Source organism: Osmia bicornis, chromosome 1 (assembly GCF_907164935.1).
Source record: "Osmia bicornis bicornis chromosome 1, iOsmBic2.1, whole genome shotgun sequence".
NCBI lineage: Eukaryota > Metazoa > Arthropoda > Insecta > Hymenoptera > Megachilidae > Osmia > Osmia bicornis.
The window spans coordinates 7393651-7413186 of NC_060216.1; the positions used below are offsets into that span (position 1 = coordinate 7393651).

The 19536-nt window shown below is 39.7% G+C and overlaps 4 protein-coding genes across 7 annotated transcripts in view; 2 read left to right on the top strand and 2 right to left on the bottom strand.

The window, feature by feature from the left end:
* The window catches only part of LOC114875453 (protein dead ringer), a 72992-nt gene extending 67032 nt beyond the window's left edge, over positions 1–5960 (bottom strand). For 2 of the 3 annotated variants that reach the window (XM_029185751.2, XM_029185750.2), the window contains exon 1: positions 4232–5960. In XM_029185751.2, the coding sequence (XP_029041584.2) occupies positions 4232–4336 (105 nt within the window). In that variant the 5' untranslated portion in view covers positions 4337–5960. The remainder of the gene's footprint in view (positions 1–4231) is intronic. The other variant, XM_029185752.2, reaches the window with a different exon arrangement.
* A 5813-nt stretch (positions 5961–11773) lies between these two features.
* LOC114875457 (28S ribosomal protein S29, mitochondrial) lies at positions 11774–13486 on the top strand. 2 transcript variants are annotated; one of them, XM_029185756.2, is made up of 6 exons: positions 11774–11923; positions 12009–12332; positions 12415–12507; positions 12596–12732; positions 12792–13139; positions 13209–13486. In XM_029185756.2, exons 1-6 carry the CDS (start codon positions 11875–11877, stop codon positions 13443–13445), a joined length of 1188 nt encoding a protein of 395 aa, XP_029041589.1. In that variant the 5' UTR covers positions 11774–11874; the 3' UTR covers positions 13446–13486. The 2 variants fall into 2 exon arrangements, with proteins under 2 accessions (XP_029041589.1, XP_029041590.1); XM_029185757.2 differs by having other exon boundaries at positions 11774–11890.
* LOC114875455 (sequestosome-1) lies at positions 13469–15427 on the bottom strand. Its single transcript, XM_029185755.2, has 3 exons — positions 15056–15427; positions 14030–14964; positions 13469–13958 (listed from the first exon to the last, which is right to left on the bottom strand). The coding sequence occupies exons 1-3, from the start codon at positions 15222–15224 to the stop codon at positions 13725–13727; spliced, it is 1338 nt and encodes a 445-aa protein (XP_029041588.2). The 5' UTR covers positions 15225–15427; the 3' UTR covers positions 13469–13724.
* A 130-nt stretch (positions 15428–15557) lies between these two features.
* Positions 15558–19534, top strand: LOC114875461 (glutamate receptor 1-like). Its single transcript, XM_046285915.1, has 8 exons — positions 15558–16877; positions 16972–17480; positions 17548–17874; positions 17949–18114; positions 18440–18648; positions 18836–18925; positions 18999–19171; positions 19251–19534. The coding sequence occupies exons 1-8, from the start codon at positions 16682–16684 to the stop codon at positions 19450–19452; spliced, it is 1872 nt and encodes a 623-aa protein (XP_046141871.1). The 5' UTR covers positions 15558–16681; the 3' UTR covers positions 19453–19534.
* Positions 19535–19536: the final 2 nt, after the last annotated feature.

Consider the following 19536-nt stretch of genomic DNA (forward strand, 5'->3'; position numbering starts at 1 on the left):
AACCTTAGAAAGTCCCACTTGACTCATCCAGGACAACAAACAAACCAAACCAAGCAGCGACACGGCAGCCGTTCCTTTCCAAAATCTGATCCGACATCTTTTACACGCTGTTCTCCCTTAGCTCCCGCTACAGCAGGTGCACTTTGCGCCAACGAAAAAACAAGCTGGCGTATTTGTCGAGGAAATTAATCATTCAACTATCGATGAATTTTTCATCCACCACTCTCGTTACCGACTCCATTTCGTTGAAGCCAATTTCAAAGGATAATCGACGTCGTACGAGCGAGTGAGCAAGCGAGCAAGCGAGCAATGACCAAAAAGTTAATAGGAATATTCAGTGTCCGTAGGCGTTTTACTAGGATAATTTATGAAGCACACAGAGCCTCTTGTCGAGTTGAAACGAAAGCTAGGCTATCAGAAGTTTATTTCTTTTGTTCGCTCGTAATTCGACGGATAGGAAAATGCGAGGATGAAGCTGAAGCTTCGAAGGCGAGCGAAGTGAAGCTTCTACGGACGAGGTAGCTGGTTAAAGAACTCATCAAGACACCGTGTAATTGATAGTTGCATTCGTGGAACGCAAGATATCCGAGAGGATGCTGCTAACCAACCTGCTATCAAGAATATGCGGATGCGACTATTCCATCGGTCGAGCATGACGTTCGGTTAGAATTTTAATTTCGATAAATTGCACACTTTACCCTCTGTAAGGTTCCTGATAACAATTTACTTTCACGGTCAATGTTAAGTAATTATCGAACGTTAGGCACTATCGTTGTTATCGTGCATATTTATTTCGTATGATAATAAAAAATATGTCTTTTTTGTCGATATCACCACGAGTAACAAATAATTACGCACGACCTAGGATAATCGCTTAATGAACGTGATTAAAAAAGTCATATATATATGCACTAAACACATCAACGTAAAACAGAAGTGACCAATAGTTATTAACTATTAAACGAGGACACATGTCAAATATCGTTACTGCGCTCAATTGAAACCTCTAATTTAAAAAATAAGTAATTTCAACACTAAGTGACGAGTAGAGGTTGTAGCTGTCATTGGATTTTCCACGGAAAAGCAAGAAAATCGAAGTGAGAATTTAAATGAAAATCGAAGTAACCGGGACGGAGGCGAGGATAGCCGAGCGAGTCCGAGCGGCGCATAAATAAAAAGGCAGGCGTGACCGCGACACGAGCGTGGACCAATCGCGAATCAGCTTGGTCCTGGCGCATTCTTATTTTTTTTTTCTTCTTTATTTCATTCACTCTTTCTCCCACCTTCTGGCTACAGTGACCACGGTGATTCCCCACCATCGAGATCCTTGCATGCTCGAGGCTCGTTGCGTTGGATCGCGATCACGCGCATTGAAGCTGCAACGAGGAATGCATGCGCGTTACCGCGGATCGCCTCCCTGACGACGCGTTTCGACGCCATCGCGTCCACTCCTCTAACCCCTTTCGTTGCGTATACATTAAAAGAAACAGAAATGGATATCCCTGGAAAGACTAAACAGTCCTCCACACTATTATTACCTTATCGTAATGAGCATTGGAATATCTTTTCAATTCGTGCACTGCAAAGTGCGCCTGTTAAATTATTTTTTTAATTTCCATGCGATCGTGAATATAATCATTAAACGATAAGAATATCGACGAATAACGGAGTCTTGGAATCGTTTGTCCTTCATTCGAGTCTGCTTTACAAGATAAAAAAAAAAAGTATAAAGGGAGAGATTAGTGTTTGCAATTTTAGCCTGAACCTTCCTACGGGCCAGGCGTCTGAGTGCCGACCTCCGCCAGGATATTACCTTCAAAATCTAATTATGAGATTTTTATAGGGCTATCGTAAAACGGCCGAATAATAGTTGGCAACTCTTCGAGAGACGAATAGGAATCGTGGCCCGGAAAGATAATAGGGATAGCGCAGACCGCCTCTTCTAAAAAGAAACACTGACAAGAACGTTCACCAGCTAACCCTGGTTTCTAATCAAACCCTCTATTCAATATAATTAGACGGACATGTTAAACCCCGGTGCCTTATGATTTTCCGATTATTCTGTTGCAATGTTGAAACAAACAAAGAAAATTGTCTTTTACGAGTCTCCGCTACGCAAATTATAATGAAATCTAATTAGAGTGTGATTCAAGTCTACTGCACTTGAATCGTGAGTTTGTTTAAAGGTTTCTTGGCTTACAATTAGTTTCGGAATTGAATAAACATCTTTGTTCGAATAAACAAGGAGAAATCTTGAAATACCCTTGTAGAAGGGTAGCAGTGATAGGAGTATCACGACATTGGTATGATCGCACATGGTTTACCTGGTCCCGTGGTAACGAGAGAGAGACATGACGTCACGACATGGCGTCTGCAGGTGAAACAGCGAGGTTCGCCGCACTCGCAACTCGATCCGATTGGCCGAAAGGTGAATCCCCGCCCTTGCGCCTCGCTCTTCTGCACACCGTTTGCCCGATCTACCACTCTGTTAACCCCCCTCTCTATCCTACCTTAACCCTCTCTCTTTCTCTCATTTCCAGTATCACTCTATCTTTGCTCGTTCATCGAGCTCCCTTTCTTTCACCGTTTTCGTACATACACACCTTTCTCTCGTCTGGCTCGCTTTTATCCGCTCACACGCACACGTGTCTCTGCCTTTCATTTCGCGACAGTACAACCCTCACGCGTGCAAATACTTGAATGCATTAGAGAGTGGCGATTCACACGGCTCCGGGGCCGTGTTTACACCTCTCTCGCGGCGCAACGACACAACCGGTAACGCGTCGCATCCCTGTCTAGCGTTGTTTCATACATAAAGACCTTCTATGAACGAAACGCTCGTTAACGCGTTGATTGGCACCATTACAATACCAATCGTTAACCGTTTCGTTATGGAAAAGGGTTTGCGAATTTGTACCGCACAACCCTTTATCCTTGGACGGAGGAATAGTTTATTTTTAAAAGGAACACATACGGCGGGAATGAGTGTTTCCTGGATCTCCTACCGAACGATTCCTATCGCGATGTCATCGAGGTCGCGAGGAAGACGCGAGTCAATGAGAATTTCAAAGCATGCACGTGGCTGCCTCATCGCGAAAAATAAACGACACCATTGCGATTCGCCCATTATTCGAACGACAGGGATCAAAGTTTATAAAACTAGGGAAATTTAATCTTACAATAGCCAGTGCAAATAGTTGTATATTCCACAGGTTCTGAAGATGACACGTCACTGGTCGACCGGAAAATCGAAGTGAACTAGGGTACCAGAACGTTTTCTGTTTATTACTATTGTATTAGTCACGATGTGACTTAGGAATTTAAATGACGTCACGAGATAATATTAATTATGCGAAGTTCGAAGGCGTCAGTTGAATTTCGACGGTAATACGGTTCGTCTTTACGTAAAACTTTCAAACCTTGAACTTAACAATAAAGTTACGTTCTCGTAATTATTTCCGCTTGTTAGTGGTTGCTATAATTACACTAAAGAAATGCGATTGCAAATGGCCTATGTTCACGTGTCAATTTGCACAATTTCTGCATTATAGATCATCGAGAAATTATTTCGGCTAACCCACTGTTTGCCTGCTCTATTTTTATAGTTTCTCTCGGGAACATGTTCGAACGATTAGACGAACTATTTACGAACCGTTAAATTCATCGACGTTTCTAGGACGATCGCGGTTATAAACAAGCCAAGAACGTGACTTTTATATCAAGAACGCTAGGCACGTGCATCAAACTTATGGCTCAGATATTTATGTAAAAAATTAGAGAAAAAACGTAACCATATAGACTGGAATTGTTTGTAAACTACGTTTGTCCTTCTGCCAGGCTATAATATTATTTTGTATTTTATATTTTCAATTACAAACATGCTAATTATTATTTTCTTTACACGTATCTATAGTTTTAAAATAATATCATTACGATGTTTTCCAAGTCTCAAATATTTGTCGTCTAAAGGTCTTATTAAAAAATCTCATATTATTAGATCGACTGTTATTGATCGATAAAATCAGCCAACGATAAAAAAAAGCACGTGTCTAGTAATATTTCACCAGGTTAACCACACGCGATATTGTGCTCTGTTCGAATTAACAACTAAAATTTACAGATTAAAAAGAGCCTTCATTTTGTGTACATTTGTGTTAGCGCGAAAACATGTTTTGAGAAATACAAAGACGAAGCGAATTACGCAGGTATCATCGAATAAAAGAACACTCACCAATGGGCTGTCGGGTGTGTGCTGATGATGAGCCATGGGTATGTTGGCCACCGTGACCCCTCCTCCAGGATTTCCCATATCTTGGTACTCGTCGCTCATCTCCATCGCGTAGGATGGTAACGGTTCTCTGTTCTTCACCCGAATTTTGGCTGTTTTACCGCAGTGCGGTCGCCCACAACACGAGAGACACCCCCGCAGCTAAACACGCTGCCAAAATACGAGCGCGACGCGAAGAGAGCGGGACGCACGGCTCTCGGCGTTTACCACAGTACCACGTCGTTTCGCGTCACGACGACGGCTTCTCGCCAATCTCACGTTTACAATTGAAAAAACGTAACTTGAGTAGCAAATTGCCGCGTGCGCGACACGTTACACGTTTCTCTCGACGCGGTAGCGTCGATATCGGAGCGGCGTGAATTGCACGTGACGTATTAAAATCAACTCCGTCGGTCGTGTCGCACGATTACCGATCAATAGGGATCTGAATCGGGGTGGAGATCATCGACACCGTGTAGAATCACTGTTACCTCGGCCACGCGAATACGTGTCCATGTCTTTGGTTTAAATCCTTTGTCCACCGAAACATAAACAGTAACCAGTTTGCAGCAACAACCAGTGACACACAGACAGCACCTCAGTTTAAATTATCACCGTCGTCGTTGTCGGCGTCGTGCTGTCACCAAGGTACAAGGAGCACACGCGGATCCTCGATGATTGACATGGACGCGTGTTTTTTTTATCACCAACGTGTCTCGGTATATGGTGGTCGCGGTAGACTGGCACACAACAGCACAGAGGAGAAAAAACGCGGAAAGTTTACGAGCGGACGACGCGGCGCACGCGTACGCGTATACGTGGCTAGCCAGTGTCGTGCACGGTACGATGGTAATGCGCGCACACCGCGACACGAAAAGGGACTGACACTTCAGGACGGAAGGAAGGAAGGAAGGAAGGAAGGACGGGTAGGAAAAAGGAAGAGGGGTCGATGAAGGCTCGCTGTTGGTATTTGTAAGGGCGAGGGAGGGGGAACGGGAGCAGGATACCAGGTTAGATCGGCTGTGTTTTCGAGGACGCACGAGCGTGACGAAGACGTAGCGGCTACCGATTACACGCGCGACCTCGTGCAACCGATTCGGTTCGGCATCGTCGCTCGAGGATCGTCTACCCCCGATTGGACGGACCGAAACGGAACGGAGCCGAATGGAACCGAACGAAAACGGATCGGCGATAATGGAAAGAAACTTCGAAAGAAGCAAAGACACACGGAGCTGACGCGCGCACACTCGCGTCCGCTTGCGATCTGACGCTTTGGATGTTCGGTTGCATTCGCGATCCCCTCTACTCTTCCACGCCTCGGTACCAGGCCGGCGACGTTCGCTGGCGGACAGGACGAACAGGCAGGCGAAATAGTATCCAGTGGGCGGAGGCCTAGCACGCCAACGCCGTCGCGGTGCTGCGCATAGAGGGCTGCGGTAGGCGGTAGACCTACGGTCACGCCCGGTATCGACACCTCCCTCTTCTGCCGTTGCTCTTCTTCCCTCTCTTCGTTACAAAACCTCCTTCCTTCTTTCTTCATCTTACTTCTACCTCTCTGCTCCTTTCTTCTTCTCCTTCTGCCTAGCTTCTCTTTCGCGCACCCTATCGGATAACGACCTCCGCGTTACGAACCTGAGCGCGGACACGGTGCAGATTCTCGATGTGGTCGCGCGGAATTTCCCTTTTATCCTGTCGTACAGTCAAGCGAAATTGTAAGAAAAAAGAAAAAAGAAAAAAAAAATACAATTTAAAAGTTATGAAATTATATTTTTGTAAAATAGATACTAATATGAGCTATTAACCCTGATGATGGGCAACCGGGCACCTATTTTCCCGTCGCGATTTCATGCGCATCTTAATACCCGTATTATGAAGATACGGCGTAAGTTTGACGGTAATTGTCCATGATTGCAATCTCAAGATCGTCACGACATCTTTCTTCACAAAGCGAGAGATCATTATTCATGATAAGAAACTCGTTTTTACAAAATAATCATAATTAGAATGACATAATGTGTATCTTATCAGTTAGAGAAGCAATATCTGCGGTCAGCATCCACCCTCTTTCACTCGCTCCCCCTATATCCCAACTCTTTTCTTCATCGCTCGAGTTCTCGCAGCTCCTCTCGCAGTTTCGCGCGCATCTGCATGTGCTTCACCGCGTCTCACACACAACAACACACATAATACAGTAAAGATGGCGTATATGGTGGCCGTAGTACAAATTGCAGGTAATTGCAGCCCGGGGAGAGGGCTCTCCTCCTCTTCTTCCTCCTCTTCCTTCTTGTGCATCGATGGAGGACGCAAGGGGCAAACGAAAGAGAGGGGCTGGCCAAAGTGGAGAGCGTGTGAAACTGCGAATTTTATGATTTACAAACGCGATCCTTTATAAGGGTATATGGATCTACGCGAGACGAGCCGCAGTTAAGGTCCGCCCTGTGACCTCGCGGACCGACTGCGGGAGATAATTGCACGCCAGGAACCATGTACGATTTACTCTTGCGATTTACGATTTCGCTCCCTTTGGCCGAGTACGCTATCGACCGGTCGAAGGAAACTTCATCGGTTGCATCGTTCTACCGACAGTAGATTCACCTGGAAACGTCGACAGGACGATACTGGATTCTCTCTTGATTTGTTTCAAATCGAACGTCGTTGAAGTAGAGTTAGACAATTTTGATATCTTCATTATAATTTTTAGTTTGTACTCTGTAGGACGTCGAGCGGAAATATTGCGAATGACGAAAGCGTCCAATAGACACGGGCTGGCGTTTACAGGGCAAAGTGGAAACCGATCGACCATCGAATTTCCGACTCGGTAGGTAGTCATTGTCCGTTACGGTGTTTCTCGGAAGGTCATCAGACCTGGCCGAAGGTCCTTCGTGGGTCTCGCTTATTCCAATTTAAACCGTTACGATTTTCAAAATTTTATAGGAGAGCCTCTCTTCAGATTCTCATAGAACCTACTCGAGCAATACTCGATTTTTCTACTACTTCGAGCTTTCTTTCACTGTTTTATGAATTACAGCTAGGTATTAATTCTTGCCTCGCTCTGGTAGTTAAATTCAATCTAACCGAAGTTGCTAGATATTGTGTTTCTTTGGTACTTCTTTCCTCTTTCTCGCTCTCCATGCCTTCGCTCAGCCTATTAGAAGCACTTAGTGATGGGTTAGTAATTACTTCGAATCACTTCGAACGTGTATACACAACTAAAATTTCGATTCATTTCGAGCATTGTTCGAAATTAGAAATTTTTGAAAGCCTTCGAAGGTCTTGATCGTTCAGAAACGGAGTGTGTTGAAGTTAAAACGGTTATTATCTGGATGTTGTGTGTTATCAATGTCGTACAGTGCATATATAATTTATTCTAACAAACGAGCAACACGTGAAACCATGACACGACACAACGCACACGTGTTTCCTGCGTGTCCGCCCGTATGCCCGAGCGTAATCGAAGAAATTGTGAAACAGGAAGAACCAGGGTTGTCGTGAGGGTAGCGACTTCCATCGTATTACGGAATCTTCGAAGTACATTAGCCGAAGGGACCCAGGGATTAACCCGACTGTACGGAATTAAACCCTGACCAGGTTTCTTTCCGTTTGTCCTTCGATGCGCTTGCAAATACCTTCCATTACCGACCGATTTCGCCTTATCTCGATTTCCAAATCTACGAAAAATTAATTGGTCCGTAAGTTACTGAGCGATAATCATCGAAACACTCCCTGTTTGGATAATTTATCTGGTCGTTAAATCATTGCTTTTGATGCATTGCGTAATCAATACAATATCGGTGATATTGAAGATTAATTAAAAGTTTTGTTATATTGGCTAATGATGGTCCCACAATATTCCACTGTATAATGAGTCGGACATAAAAGTCTCTGTAAATTAATTCATGCTATCTATTCTTGTCGAATTTCCTGTGAATTTCCTGAAACGCGACAGGTCGTAATTACACGAGGCCAAGGAACGTTCGCGGCCCCGTCCAAAGGAAGGATGTTTGAGGAGCCGCGCCTCGGGACGTTCTCTCGTTTCTTGGCACCTTCGATTGACAATTCTCAGGCCTGCGCCTAGCCCCACGTAATTCCAACTATTTGCTCTTCCTTTCTCCGTTCCACTCCATCGGAAATCTCTAGGAGGTCTCTGTTTCTTTCTTACGCGAGCCTCACTCGCTGCTCTTTCTTCGCTGGTGTCGAAGCGTTGTCGTCGAGACACGAATGCTCGCACACTCGCCACGCTAACATAAGGATATACCAAGAACGTTAAGTTAAAACTATTACGAGGCCTGCTCGCGCATTTATAGCCCATCTGAGTAGCGTGCATACCACCGCCATCTTGTTAGCCGCGATTAAATATTGATGCAAGAACGGATATCCAGGCTGGGAAGGTTTTCTGTTCGCGGAATCGGTTCGCCGGCGAATCTGGCACGGCTCTGATCAATTATGGAATATTTACTAGGTTACTTTTTCGCTAAAGATAAAGTAGAAAGTAGATTGTTCAAAATTTCATTGTCGAACGAACGAAGAAGTTCGCGTCTCCGTGTAGCCAGCAAATGGTCGACGAGCTCAGACGCGACCGATTCAAACCGCTTCTGTTCGCTAATTTGCTGTTCGTCGGTGCGTGTCCATTATTGTGCAAATCGACGAGCAGATTATGGCAAAAGGTTGACAATAGGGGGATCGTCGCGTAAAACGTTCCTGGTCCCTATGGGGTGTTGAACCACCCCATCGTTAGCGTGCCGAATCAACCGGAAATTCCAGCTTTCGTCGCTTCCGTATTCACTGGTCGCCAGAAGAGACGAAGCGTACAGGATAGATAAAGAGAAAAAAACAGTGGAGAGAAGGTTTGTCGATGGATCGGGAGGCTGCACGAGCAACTTTGCGTCGAAGAAATTAGCCAAGGCGAGATAATGCCTGGCGAACGTCTCCTTTCACTCGATTGTCATGAAAATATTGGTTTTATTATATGGGGGACCAAGAGAAGGGATACTGACTGTTCCCTGTTTCCAGGTAATTAGAGATCGACGGCTGCGGAGATAAACCCAAGACGACATGGCACCTGGACCGTCTATGCTAATTCTTACACGTTCCCCTTTCTGTATTTTTTTCTTAACTAAACTTCTTCAAACGATAATCCTTCTGCGTTGAACAACTATCGAGACCTTCGAAAACGTTGAAAGACGTTCAAACCAGAGATACGAGAGTTAAATAAATTCTGATTGTTCTTTGGATTCATCGCTTTCTGCGAAGTTGTATCTATGGCGCTGTTTCAAGCACTTGCCGCTAGATGGACACCCGCGACAGGTTTCTCGCAAGTGCTCGCCCACCTATCCATCACTATGCACATTTTTTGAAATTACTGTCACTGTCTTGTATCTAAGACGTAGTGTCATCAGTATATAAATAGTTTAAACCTTGAGAGCTCAAGTATTTAACATTCGCAAACGCGTTAAAAAGGGATCGTTTTAATCCACGTGTAACAGAGTTCGCAATGAGCAGCAAGGTTGGTTCGGGGGCGGTGGCAAGCAAGACGGAGAAGGATTGCCCCGAAACGAGACAACCGTGAGTAGATCGCTTTTAGGATCATTAATTATCCTAGGAAAGTGCGAGAACGAGCAGGATACGCGGGTACGGGGGTTCACGAGTGTACGTAAGAGAGAGGAGGGGGTTGGAGAAAAGGGAGAGACGAAAGAGATGGCAGGGTGTCGAGGGAGCGGAATGGAGAGCAAAGGAGACGGCGAATGTCGCCACTGCAAACCGAAATTACCGTCGAAGATTAATGATCCTGTGCTTTATTACAGGTATTTATAGCTGTGCTCTAAAATCCTCGCACTGTTAACCTTACGGTAATAGAAGCCGACGTGCCGACGTTGAACAATTTCCGAATATTTGGGAAATTCCAATTTCTCTGGATTTTATCCGTGATCCCTGTTCGAAGAATTATGTTTCGCAATGTAATGAAAGTTTGTTGAAAGTCGCTACGAGTCTGCTGTTAACGTTTGTGATAATTAACCGCAATTCATCGAACCATAATGCGATTCATCGCGAGCATTTATCAGCCGCGATTAATCGAAGCTTTCCAAAGTCACGAATCGCTCCAACGAGTAGTTTTGCATTGGCAAAGGCAATACGGAGTCATTAATAACCGATATACCGAGAGGTTCGTTCCTGTCCCGTGTTAATTCGACGTATCGAATCGAACGACACACGGTCGCTCGTTAATCTTCTTCCCCGATCCGTCACTCGAACCGATTTATTTAAGGAACGAATACACGCGTGTCTCTCTCTCTATATATATATATTTCTACACGTTTACACTTTTTTCTTTCGTTTTTTTAATCGAGCTTCTAAAGCAAACGCTCTGGTTAAACTTAATTAATCCCTTTGCTAGCCAGAAAACGTCGTACACGAGGATTTATCGTTATTTTCTTTCAGAGAAGGACGTCATTGAACTACGTCGAATTTTTTGGTATTCTATATCGACCCTATAAGTTCTCCAGTAATGGCAGACGCTTTTGGAGACTCTATTGCAACATAATATTGTCACATCGTTAATCTTATGTCGAATACCTACGAGTACACTTGTAGACAAGCAAGTAGCAATCTACACCCCCATGAGTCGGTGGTTAACCCTCTTTTGCTACTAGTACTCATAGGGTTTTTAGGAGTTCAATTTCTATAGAAGTATCATAGAACATCGTGCCAATGTAAAATAGTTAATTTAATAAACTAAAAATGCTATATAAACTTAATTTTCAATGTTTTTCAATCCTATGTTGGTCGCGATTTGAAAGGGGGGCCGCTGGTGCTATCTAGCGGTGAATGGGCAAAATAACAAAACTGAAAATTAGCTTTTTTTGAAAAATAAGCAAATTTCAAACCACACGAGAAATAGCACGATGTTCTACAGGCACAATATTACTTAAATAACGGCATCACTGGTCATTTGAAGCGTTAAACTCGATAATTGAAAAAAAGAGGTATCAACGGGGTATAAAATACTAGCGCCGCGTAGCGGTGGACACGAGTAACTAATGGAACTAAGTTCAAATTACATTTCCGACAATATTTGAATATTTCTGCTCATTAGAATTGATTAAACGCTTTGTATTTTTAATGCATTTCAGACAACAGCATTAAAATACATTTTAGTACCATTTCCTAACCTGGAAACATTGTGGTAATACTGTAAAAATGGTACCGTTGGCATTTTTTTCCCTGCATGCTGCTAGATGGGACTACGTGTCGAGGCCGAATTCCGAATTCCGCGTCGGTAAAAAAGCCTACATTTGATCAGAAACTGATTTAAGCGCCACCTGAATTATTGCATCCAACTAACGGCATGCTATACTACGTTACCTTTCGCAAATACCTAAATCACACCATATACTACAGTAGCTATATGTAATTTGGGAACTCGTTTCTAGGGATTTTTTTAGGGACTGTCGGCAAAGTTTTCAACGCTTGCATAGGGATTTTATAGAAGCAAATGGTAAACGAGTTTCACAGTAATAAATATGGCTGGCTGTGTTTTGGTATAGCGGTAACCAGCGGTAACCTCATGTGAAATAAGTTATAAATATATACTCTAAAAAAAATAGATTAATATGATATCCTATACTAGTACGTTTATTTTCAAAGTTCAATTTAGTTTATGTAAGAATTAAATCTGATCAATGTATATTGTTAGGTATATTTTCATTGCATTATGATTGCAAAATTTGTTTTCTTATTTTATCAGGTTCAGTGTTTAGTAAACTACGTATTATAGGAGGACGACGAACAGTAATAACAGCTGCTGTGAAAGAGGTTCAAGATATAGATATCGCACCTTTTCGTGTATTGGAATCATATCCCCCGAACCATAATGCACGTCATTTAAATCGAATTTACACAGTGCCGTCAGATGTTACAAAATTATTAAGAAATGAACTACCAAAGGAAACAGTAAAGAGAGTTGACATTTTTAGAGAATTTGGCATTCTGGTTAGAAAACCTGCAATTGAATTAATATCATATCTGGAACAAACAGATTATACAAAACCTGTAAACAGATATGTCTTATGTATCCTTTTGAATTTGCTTATTATCTTTAACATAACATTTGTAATTTAATTATATATAACTATACTTTCACTATTTATTAGATGGTAAAACTGGTGTAGGAAAATCAACAACATTGGTGCATTTAGTTCATTATGGTCTTGCAAGACAGTTTATTGTTATTCATTTACCATGGAGTAAGTTGAATTTTATTGAATGTAATATATATATATATATATATACTCAGATTGTGTATGTATTAGACATATTTTGTATTATGTTTAGTTTGCAATTGGTACAAGTTCCCAAAGGATATTGCAGAATCTCCCCTGATACCAGGTCAATTAGATTTACCTCAAAATGCAGCAATATGGTTAAAATATTTTTCTACTTTAAATCAATTAACATTATCAAAATTTGATGTAAGTAACATATAAAAATGATTTGTTTTATAAATATAACTAATATAATTGTTTTATAGCTAAAAGTTTCTAAGGATTATAACTGGTCTCAACGAGAAAGTACAAAAGCTGGAGAGTCACTTATTAGTCTTATTGAATTTGGAATACAGCGAACTAAATTTGCTTGTGGAGTTGTCAGTGCATTAATAGATGAACTTAAGGCAGCTAGTACAGCAGGAAAATGTAGAACACTAGTTGTTATAGATGGTTTTAATTCATTTATTTCTAATTCTACATCAATACGTGATGAAACACGTAAATATGTACCACCTGAAAGGATATCATTAACAGCACCATTTTATAATAGTGCAGAGTATAATTGGTGTAATGGTGCTGTAATTTTGTCAGTGGATATAAGAGCAACTAGGGTATATAATAATTGAATGATTATAATGAGTTATATGTAAAATAGATCTAATAATTGTTTTCATTTACAGGATAGAACAGAATCTATTTATCCAAAATATTTACTTGATAAAAAGGGATTTGAGCATTTAGATCCTTTTCTCCCTATGAATGTTGAAAATTATACTGTAGATGAGTTCAAAAATATTGTAGAATACTATGAAGACCGAAAATGGATTAGAAAATTTAGTCCTCAAGGACAAAGAGAAATAGAATTATTAACTAACAAAAATCCACTCGATGTCTGGGTTCGTTGTAAACCATTATAGGATATATTGTTTATAAATAAACATTATTACTAAGAAATTTATTTATTTTTTATATTTGTTACATTTATTTAGCCATTATTCTGAACTACATAGTTCATATATTTTAAACCATTATACAACAAATTTATTTGGTGTTAAATCAGGCTGTATTAGTTTACCAACTAATATATTAAATTAAACGGAATGTTTGACACCATTACTACTGTTTTTATATAACCCAAAAAAATCGATCAAGTGTAAACTACTCTAAATGTTGTAGTCATATTTAAATTTTAATATTCACTTGTTTGTAGACTGAAGCAAATCTAAAACTTTATTAATGTTACCGTTTTCAGCTTCTAATAAGTAAGTTAACAATCCGCCTTGATTGGAGAAACCCATTTGTATCATGGACTCAACAGCTGTTTGAATTGCTGGATTTGAATGAAATATTTTTGCTTCTTCTGGTAGTTGCGGGTAAATTTTCTTGTCGGAGGAGTTTCTTTCTGGCGGCGATGTTGGTGCAGAGGAAGTCTTTTTGAATATGAACAATCATATTGATAAAAATTCCTATACTGTTTAAAATATTTTTTACGATATCTTACCTGTTTTTCAACAGTTTCATTTAAATTAGACAAAACTGAGGATGCACGGCTGATTTCAGAACTTCCATGTTTATCCACAATTGTCCATTCATCTGCTGCTGTGGTCTTTATAATAGAATCCTGACTTATGATTGATGCAGTATCTGATACAGATGCTTTGTCATCTTTTGCCTTATCAATCAATTTTCTTCCTTCACCAGGAAATTTGTTGGAATCATTTTTATTTGTGGACGCATCTTCTTTAAATTCTTGCCTTTTTTCAGTGTTGTGAGCTGAACAATCTAATGGTTTATCAGAATCAACTTCAATAACAACATCCAAATCATCACTGTCAGTTTGATAAACTCTAACATAAGCTTTAGAATTCTGTTCATCTTTCTGTTTTGGTGTTTCTTGTGAAGGACCTGCACTATCAGAAGGACACGGTTCATCCTGTGTTTCAATGAAACTGTTCAAATAGGGCACAAAAGCTTCCAACCAAGGCAAAACATTATAATTAAGTGCAAATTCATGACACTTTTTCTTTCTCCTTGAATGTTCATTTGAGCCATGTTTCTTATTTGAATGTATATTACTCTTTCTGAGGAATTTTCTCAAACAATAAATTAAACCTTGACTGTGATACCATTGCAATGGTTGTGGCATACGAATCATATAATGGTGTGGATGTAAACCTTTTGCTTCACATTGTGCACATAGATCATAATCTTCACATTGGATACATTTGTATCTATATCCAAGTACATCACCATTACAATTGTCACAACATATACCAGGATGAATTACTGTTTCATTTTTAGGAGGTGATGCTTCTTGTTTCTTATTTTGTGAAGTTCTTTTTATATATATTTTATATACTCCCGGAGTTACCATGCTTCTAATAGCAGATTTTAACTCTTCATCATTTGATACAGTAATCTCATCACCTTCGTCATCTGCAAAATTGCAACATATTAATTGTTTAATGATACAATATAAAACAGGAAATAAAATTGAATGACTTAAGTGTTACATTTAAAATATTACCTTTCCATAAGACGAGGAAATTTCCATCGTACAAGTCGGGAAAAAGATTTTTTATTTTTTGACAAAATAAATCGAAATTATAATGCTCATGAGTACTGAATCTTCGAATTTCTTCGATACCCGAATCATTATTAAGTAAATAAATTTTATAATCCTTAGGTGCTGACATGTCAAACGAAAATATAAGTAATTACGCAATTACAAATATCTCAGTTGCACCTTTAAATATGTTTCTGTGTTTTACACAAGTTGTCCACGTTCGTACAAATCTATTAAAAATATTATTCTCAACAATTCACAAGGTTTTGCACAAAATTTTGTTTTCTGGATGTCTAGCCGATTCCAGCGTCCTTTTTATAGGTAGCAATACACACAACTATCAAACCTACTCAGCATAATGCGAAACAAAATGGCGTATCCGGTGACTTGATATCAATTGAACATTTTTTTAAATTTGTACAATTATATTTTAATAAAGTAACTAAGAAACAATGTATTTTATATCGTCTATCATTTTTTAATAGACGACGAAGTAAATCGTATTCTTAAAAATGTATTTCTACGCGATTTAATCATAATGTTTTGCAGAAACTTGAGCGGCGCCATTTTTGAATGAGATGCAAAATTTGACAGCTAATCACGTGACTTCTACATGGAAACGATGATTCACGATACATATCACGATTACAAACATTCAAATCGTCATTCGCACATTGTTGCATCATATTAATATATATTGTTTCTAGATTCTTCATTAATTTGGATCAATTGTTTACACTGATTAAAGATTAAATCAATTTCTCGTTCTTATTGCTATTTGACAAATACGATAAATAAGCGTTAATGTAGTTCTTTCTAGAAAGAACGCATCGCGCATAAGCGTAACTTACTTTATTCTTGACCGTATTAACTGAATATAATTTAATGGAATATTTTTGTTACATTTTTAAGCAAGTATATTATTCCAATTATTTTATTGTTTCGTAAATTCGATAATTATGTAAATGAAATACTATAATCATTATAACATCGAACATTTATATATTCTTCAGTGACAAATGATCGCTCACGAATAAAAATACAACCCCGGTCAACCATTAAAGCGTAATTTTCTAATGGAATACGTATTGATACGATCGTTCACATTGCAAAATTGAAATTAATTTCAATTCAGACACGTACGTGCAAGCTTGATTGATTGGTGAGTTTTAACTTTAATGAAATAGGGTTCTACGATAAACATTTGATTAATATTTTTGCAATTCTTTAGCATTTCACATTGTAATGAAATTACTATCAGGATAATAATGCGATGAATCATTATTATCTAACCGAATGATTGCAATAACAAAATTAATAACATTTCTTATTTGCACTAGGTCTCGACAATTGATATCGGTTTATTAGATTCTCTTTAATGTCGGGTTAGCGTCATATCTGTACCACTCATATTTTAAAGAAGTTGCATTTTTCCCATAAAAAGTTCTACTCGAACGTGTTTAGATATTTATCGTTCGTTCGTGCACGTATACAATTATCCGTAGTAAAAGTGTTCGTCCTTATTTGCAGGAATTCATTCGGTCATTAGAGTCGTTACCTGTGCTCGCGTTTTTCCCGCGACGTTTCATGTTACAAGTTTCTAGAAGCCGGAACACAACCAAAATGAAACTCGTCGTTTATTTAAATTTCATCTTGTTCTACGTTTATTTAACAAAAGCAACCGATTACGCGAATACTTATCTCTCGTTGGTAAAAACAATTCGCAGCTTTTACTCGGCTTCCTCCGTCATCTTCTTGTATCCAGTCAACAAAAATTTAGATAGTACGATATTTGTAAATCATTTTTTCTTTCAAATAATCATTATTAGATTTGGAAAATCAACGATACATAACATTTTTTTTCTCATGTTGTTCAGGTATGAAGACAATGTACACAATTCACACATGGTCTTATATACTTGAACAGGAACAAATCACCACTATGAGCCTTTCAATCAAAGATATACACATGCTGACAAAATATTATACGAACATCTCCCGGCCGTTGATCATTAACTTGTTAATTGGATCAACGGCAATTCACGAGTTTTCATCTAAAACGAAATCAATAAAAATGTCAAATTTCGCATGGCTTGTGGTATGCGTGTCTACCGCTTCCGTATCAATGGATGAATGTAAAGTACCGCAAGGAAACCCTTTTAATTTGTCCTTCGACACGGAAATGTTGGTGATGAGTCACAATGATAATATTCTTCGCGAATGGTACTCACTGGACGGAGAAACAACGGAAATGTACAGTTTGTTCAAATGGCAGAATGCTACGAAAGAATCGCCGCAACCCACTGTTGAATTGCTCTCGAACTTGTCCCTGTACGAGAGAAGAAACGATTTGAGAGGAAAGGTTCTTCGAGGTGTCACCGTCGGGGTAAGATTTCACAGATTTTTCTATGCTGTTTCCCCAAGCATAATCACCGGATCACTTTTGTCTGCAGCAGTCGGTGCTCCTCACGTATGAAAACAACAAATTGGGAGGATATTTCAGTGCCGCGATCAGAGAGCTCGAAATGGCTCTGAATTTCACTCTGGATGTCGTAGCCAAAGAATCGCAATACGGAAGTTTCAATATGACGACGAAACGTTGGAGCGGAGCTCTACGTCTCGTCGCATCGAAGATGGTAGACATCGGAGTGTCCGATTTTTCGATGACCAATATTAGATTAGATTACGTCGACTACCTGGCTCCTATAATAGCCACCAAGAGCTGTCTCTTCTTGAAGAAACCGGATATATTTTCCGTCAGATGGTTCGCCTACCTCAAAGTAAGTCGTAAACGTGCATACCTGTGATTGCAATGATATAATCATTAATGATCCTTGAAAATTATGTTTTCCAGGCTTTCAGTAGCATCGTTTGGATGTCTATATTTACCTGCTGTCTAGTTTCTATTTGTACTCTGACTTTTCTAAGATCTCGTATCGAATCTTCTGATATGATACGTGGTGTATTTTGCGAAGAAATTTTTCGGATATTGGGTGTCATGTGTCAGCAGGGACTTGTAGGTAAATTAAAACGCTTTAAGTTTCGTCGCGAAAGTAGCAGTGTTTAAAGTACTAAAGTAAAGTCGTCGTCACATTCGGTAAATATTAGATGAAGTAAAGAATAATAATGTATTCCCGCCACTGTGAAATCACAAATACACGATATCAGTCGCGAAAGCGTTAAATTAAATAGATAGTGCTATCGCATCATTTGCTAGGATCAATGAATAATTAATTAACTCTTGGACGTCTAACCGCTGAGTCACCGACAGTTTCATTTTCCATTTTCTACATTTTCGAAAACCATCGTCGTCGATCTGACTCGTGTATAAATGTTACTTTGCAGAATTTCCACGACATACCGCGCTGAAAATCGCATATTGCACCCTGCTCCTGACTGCTTTCGTGATAACCACTGCGTATTCGGCATCCTTGATCGGCTTCTTAACATCTCACGTTCGCGACATACCGTTTCGGACGATCGACGAGTTCTTCGAGGATGGCACATATAAAGTAATCGTTTTGAGAGGTACCGCGGATTTCGACATGCTTTTCGTAAGTTTGTTCGATATCGAAAAATTCTGACACGCGATATAGATACTTTCACTCTTGCTCGTTCGTTCAAGTGTTACGTCAGGAGTGTTGCACGTATGGTTATTAGTATATATAAGTAACTCGAAGAATCGAAACAGGCCAAAAAAGAATTGTTTTTTTATAAGTTGGTCTGTGTATTAATTTTCAGAACTCGAAGGATCCGTGGTCGCTGAAAATCCGACCGATGTTGAAACCAAGAAACGCTCAGCCGTATGATATAATAAGTGGATTTAAAAGCGTACGTTTTTACACTTTAACCAGCGAACATTTCGAAACGAATTTTCAGCAGGAATTGTTCTGTACGTTTATAGCTCTGCAATACTCCCAACGCGGCGTATTACTGCAGTTATTCTAAACGCATGAAGAAAGTAGCGGTAGAATTTCATATTCCGTGCCAAGTCGATTGCCTCAGTGTCGGTCGTACAACCAGCTTATCTCTGGTCCTTCCGAAGGGTAGTCAGTACACTGACGCTTTAAATTACCAGTTCGTATTTGTTATGCGAATTATAATAGATAAAGATATTGGTGTTTGATTAGAAAGTTTATTTATCACTCTGTTGCAGCTTGAAGAAATTATTGAATAGCGGTTTGTTGAATCGTTACATGCGCGATGAAACTGACGAAGAGGGAACGAATTTTCAGCCGGTTGGATTCAGCAGCGTTGCATCTGTGTTGTTGATCTTCATGTGTGGAGTTGCATTGTCGTTTCTATTATTAAGTATAGAGATTTGTTGCAACAAGTGTAGGAAGCGTTATATTCGTTGATTAATTAGGTAAGGTAATTAACACTAGAACTATCACACAAGTCAAAATGATTAGTTTCAAGTTTCTTACTTTAATTTGTAAATT

Excerpts from the sequence above, each read along its gene's own strand:
- LOC114875455 (XM_029185755.2), bottom strand. The coding sequence starts at position 15,224 with ATGTCAGCACCTAAGGATTATAAAATTTATTTACTTAATAATGATTCG. Across the intron at positions 14,965-15,055 it reads TTTCCTCGTCTTATGGAAAG|ATGACGAAGGTGATGAGATT; the intron begins GTAATATTTTAA and ends GCAATTTTGCAG. Across the intron at positions 13,959-14,029 it reads ATGAAACTGTTGAAAAACAG|ACTTCCTCTGCACCAACATC; the intron begins GTAAGATATCGT and ends ATATTCAAAAAG.
- LOC114875461 (XM_046285915.1), top strand. The coding sequence starts at position 16,682 with ATGTTACAAGTTTCTAGAAGCCGGAACACAACCAAAATGAAACTCGTC. Across the intron at positions 17,875-17,948 it reads GATGGTTCGCCTACCTCAAA|GCTTTCAGTAGCATCGTTTG; the intron begins GTAAGTCGTAAA and ends TATGTTTTCCAG. Across the intron at positions 19,172-19,250 it reads ACTGACGCTTTAAATTACCA|CTTGAAGAAATTATTGAATA; the intron begins GTTCGTATTTGT and ends ACTCTGTTGCAG.
- LOC114875457 (XM_029185756.2), top strand. The coding sequence starts at position 11,875 with ATGATATCCTATACTAGTACGTTTATTTTCAAAGTTCAATTTAGTTTA. Across the intron at positions 11,924-12,008 it reads CAAAGTTCAATTTAGTTTAT|GTTCAGTGTTTAGTAAACTA; the intron begins GTAAGAATTAAA and ends TTATTTTATCAG. Across the intron at positions 12,333-12,414 it reads TGTAAACAGATATGTCTTAT|ATGGTAAAACTGGTGTAGGA; the intron begins GTATCCTTTTGA and ends ACTATTTATTAG.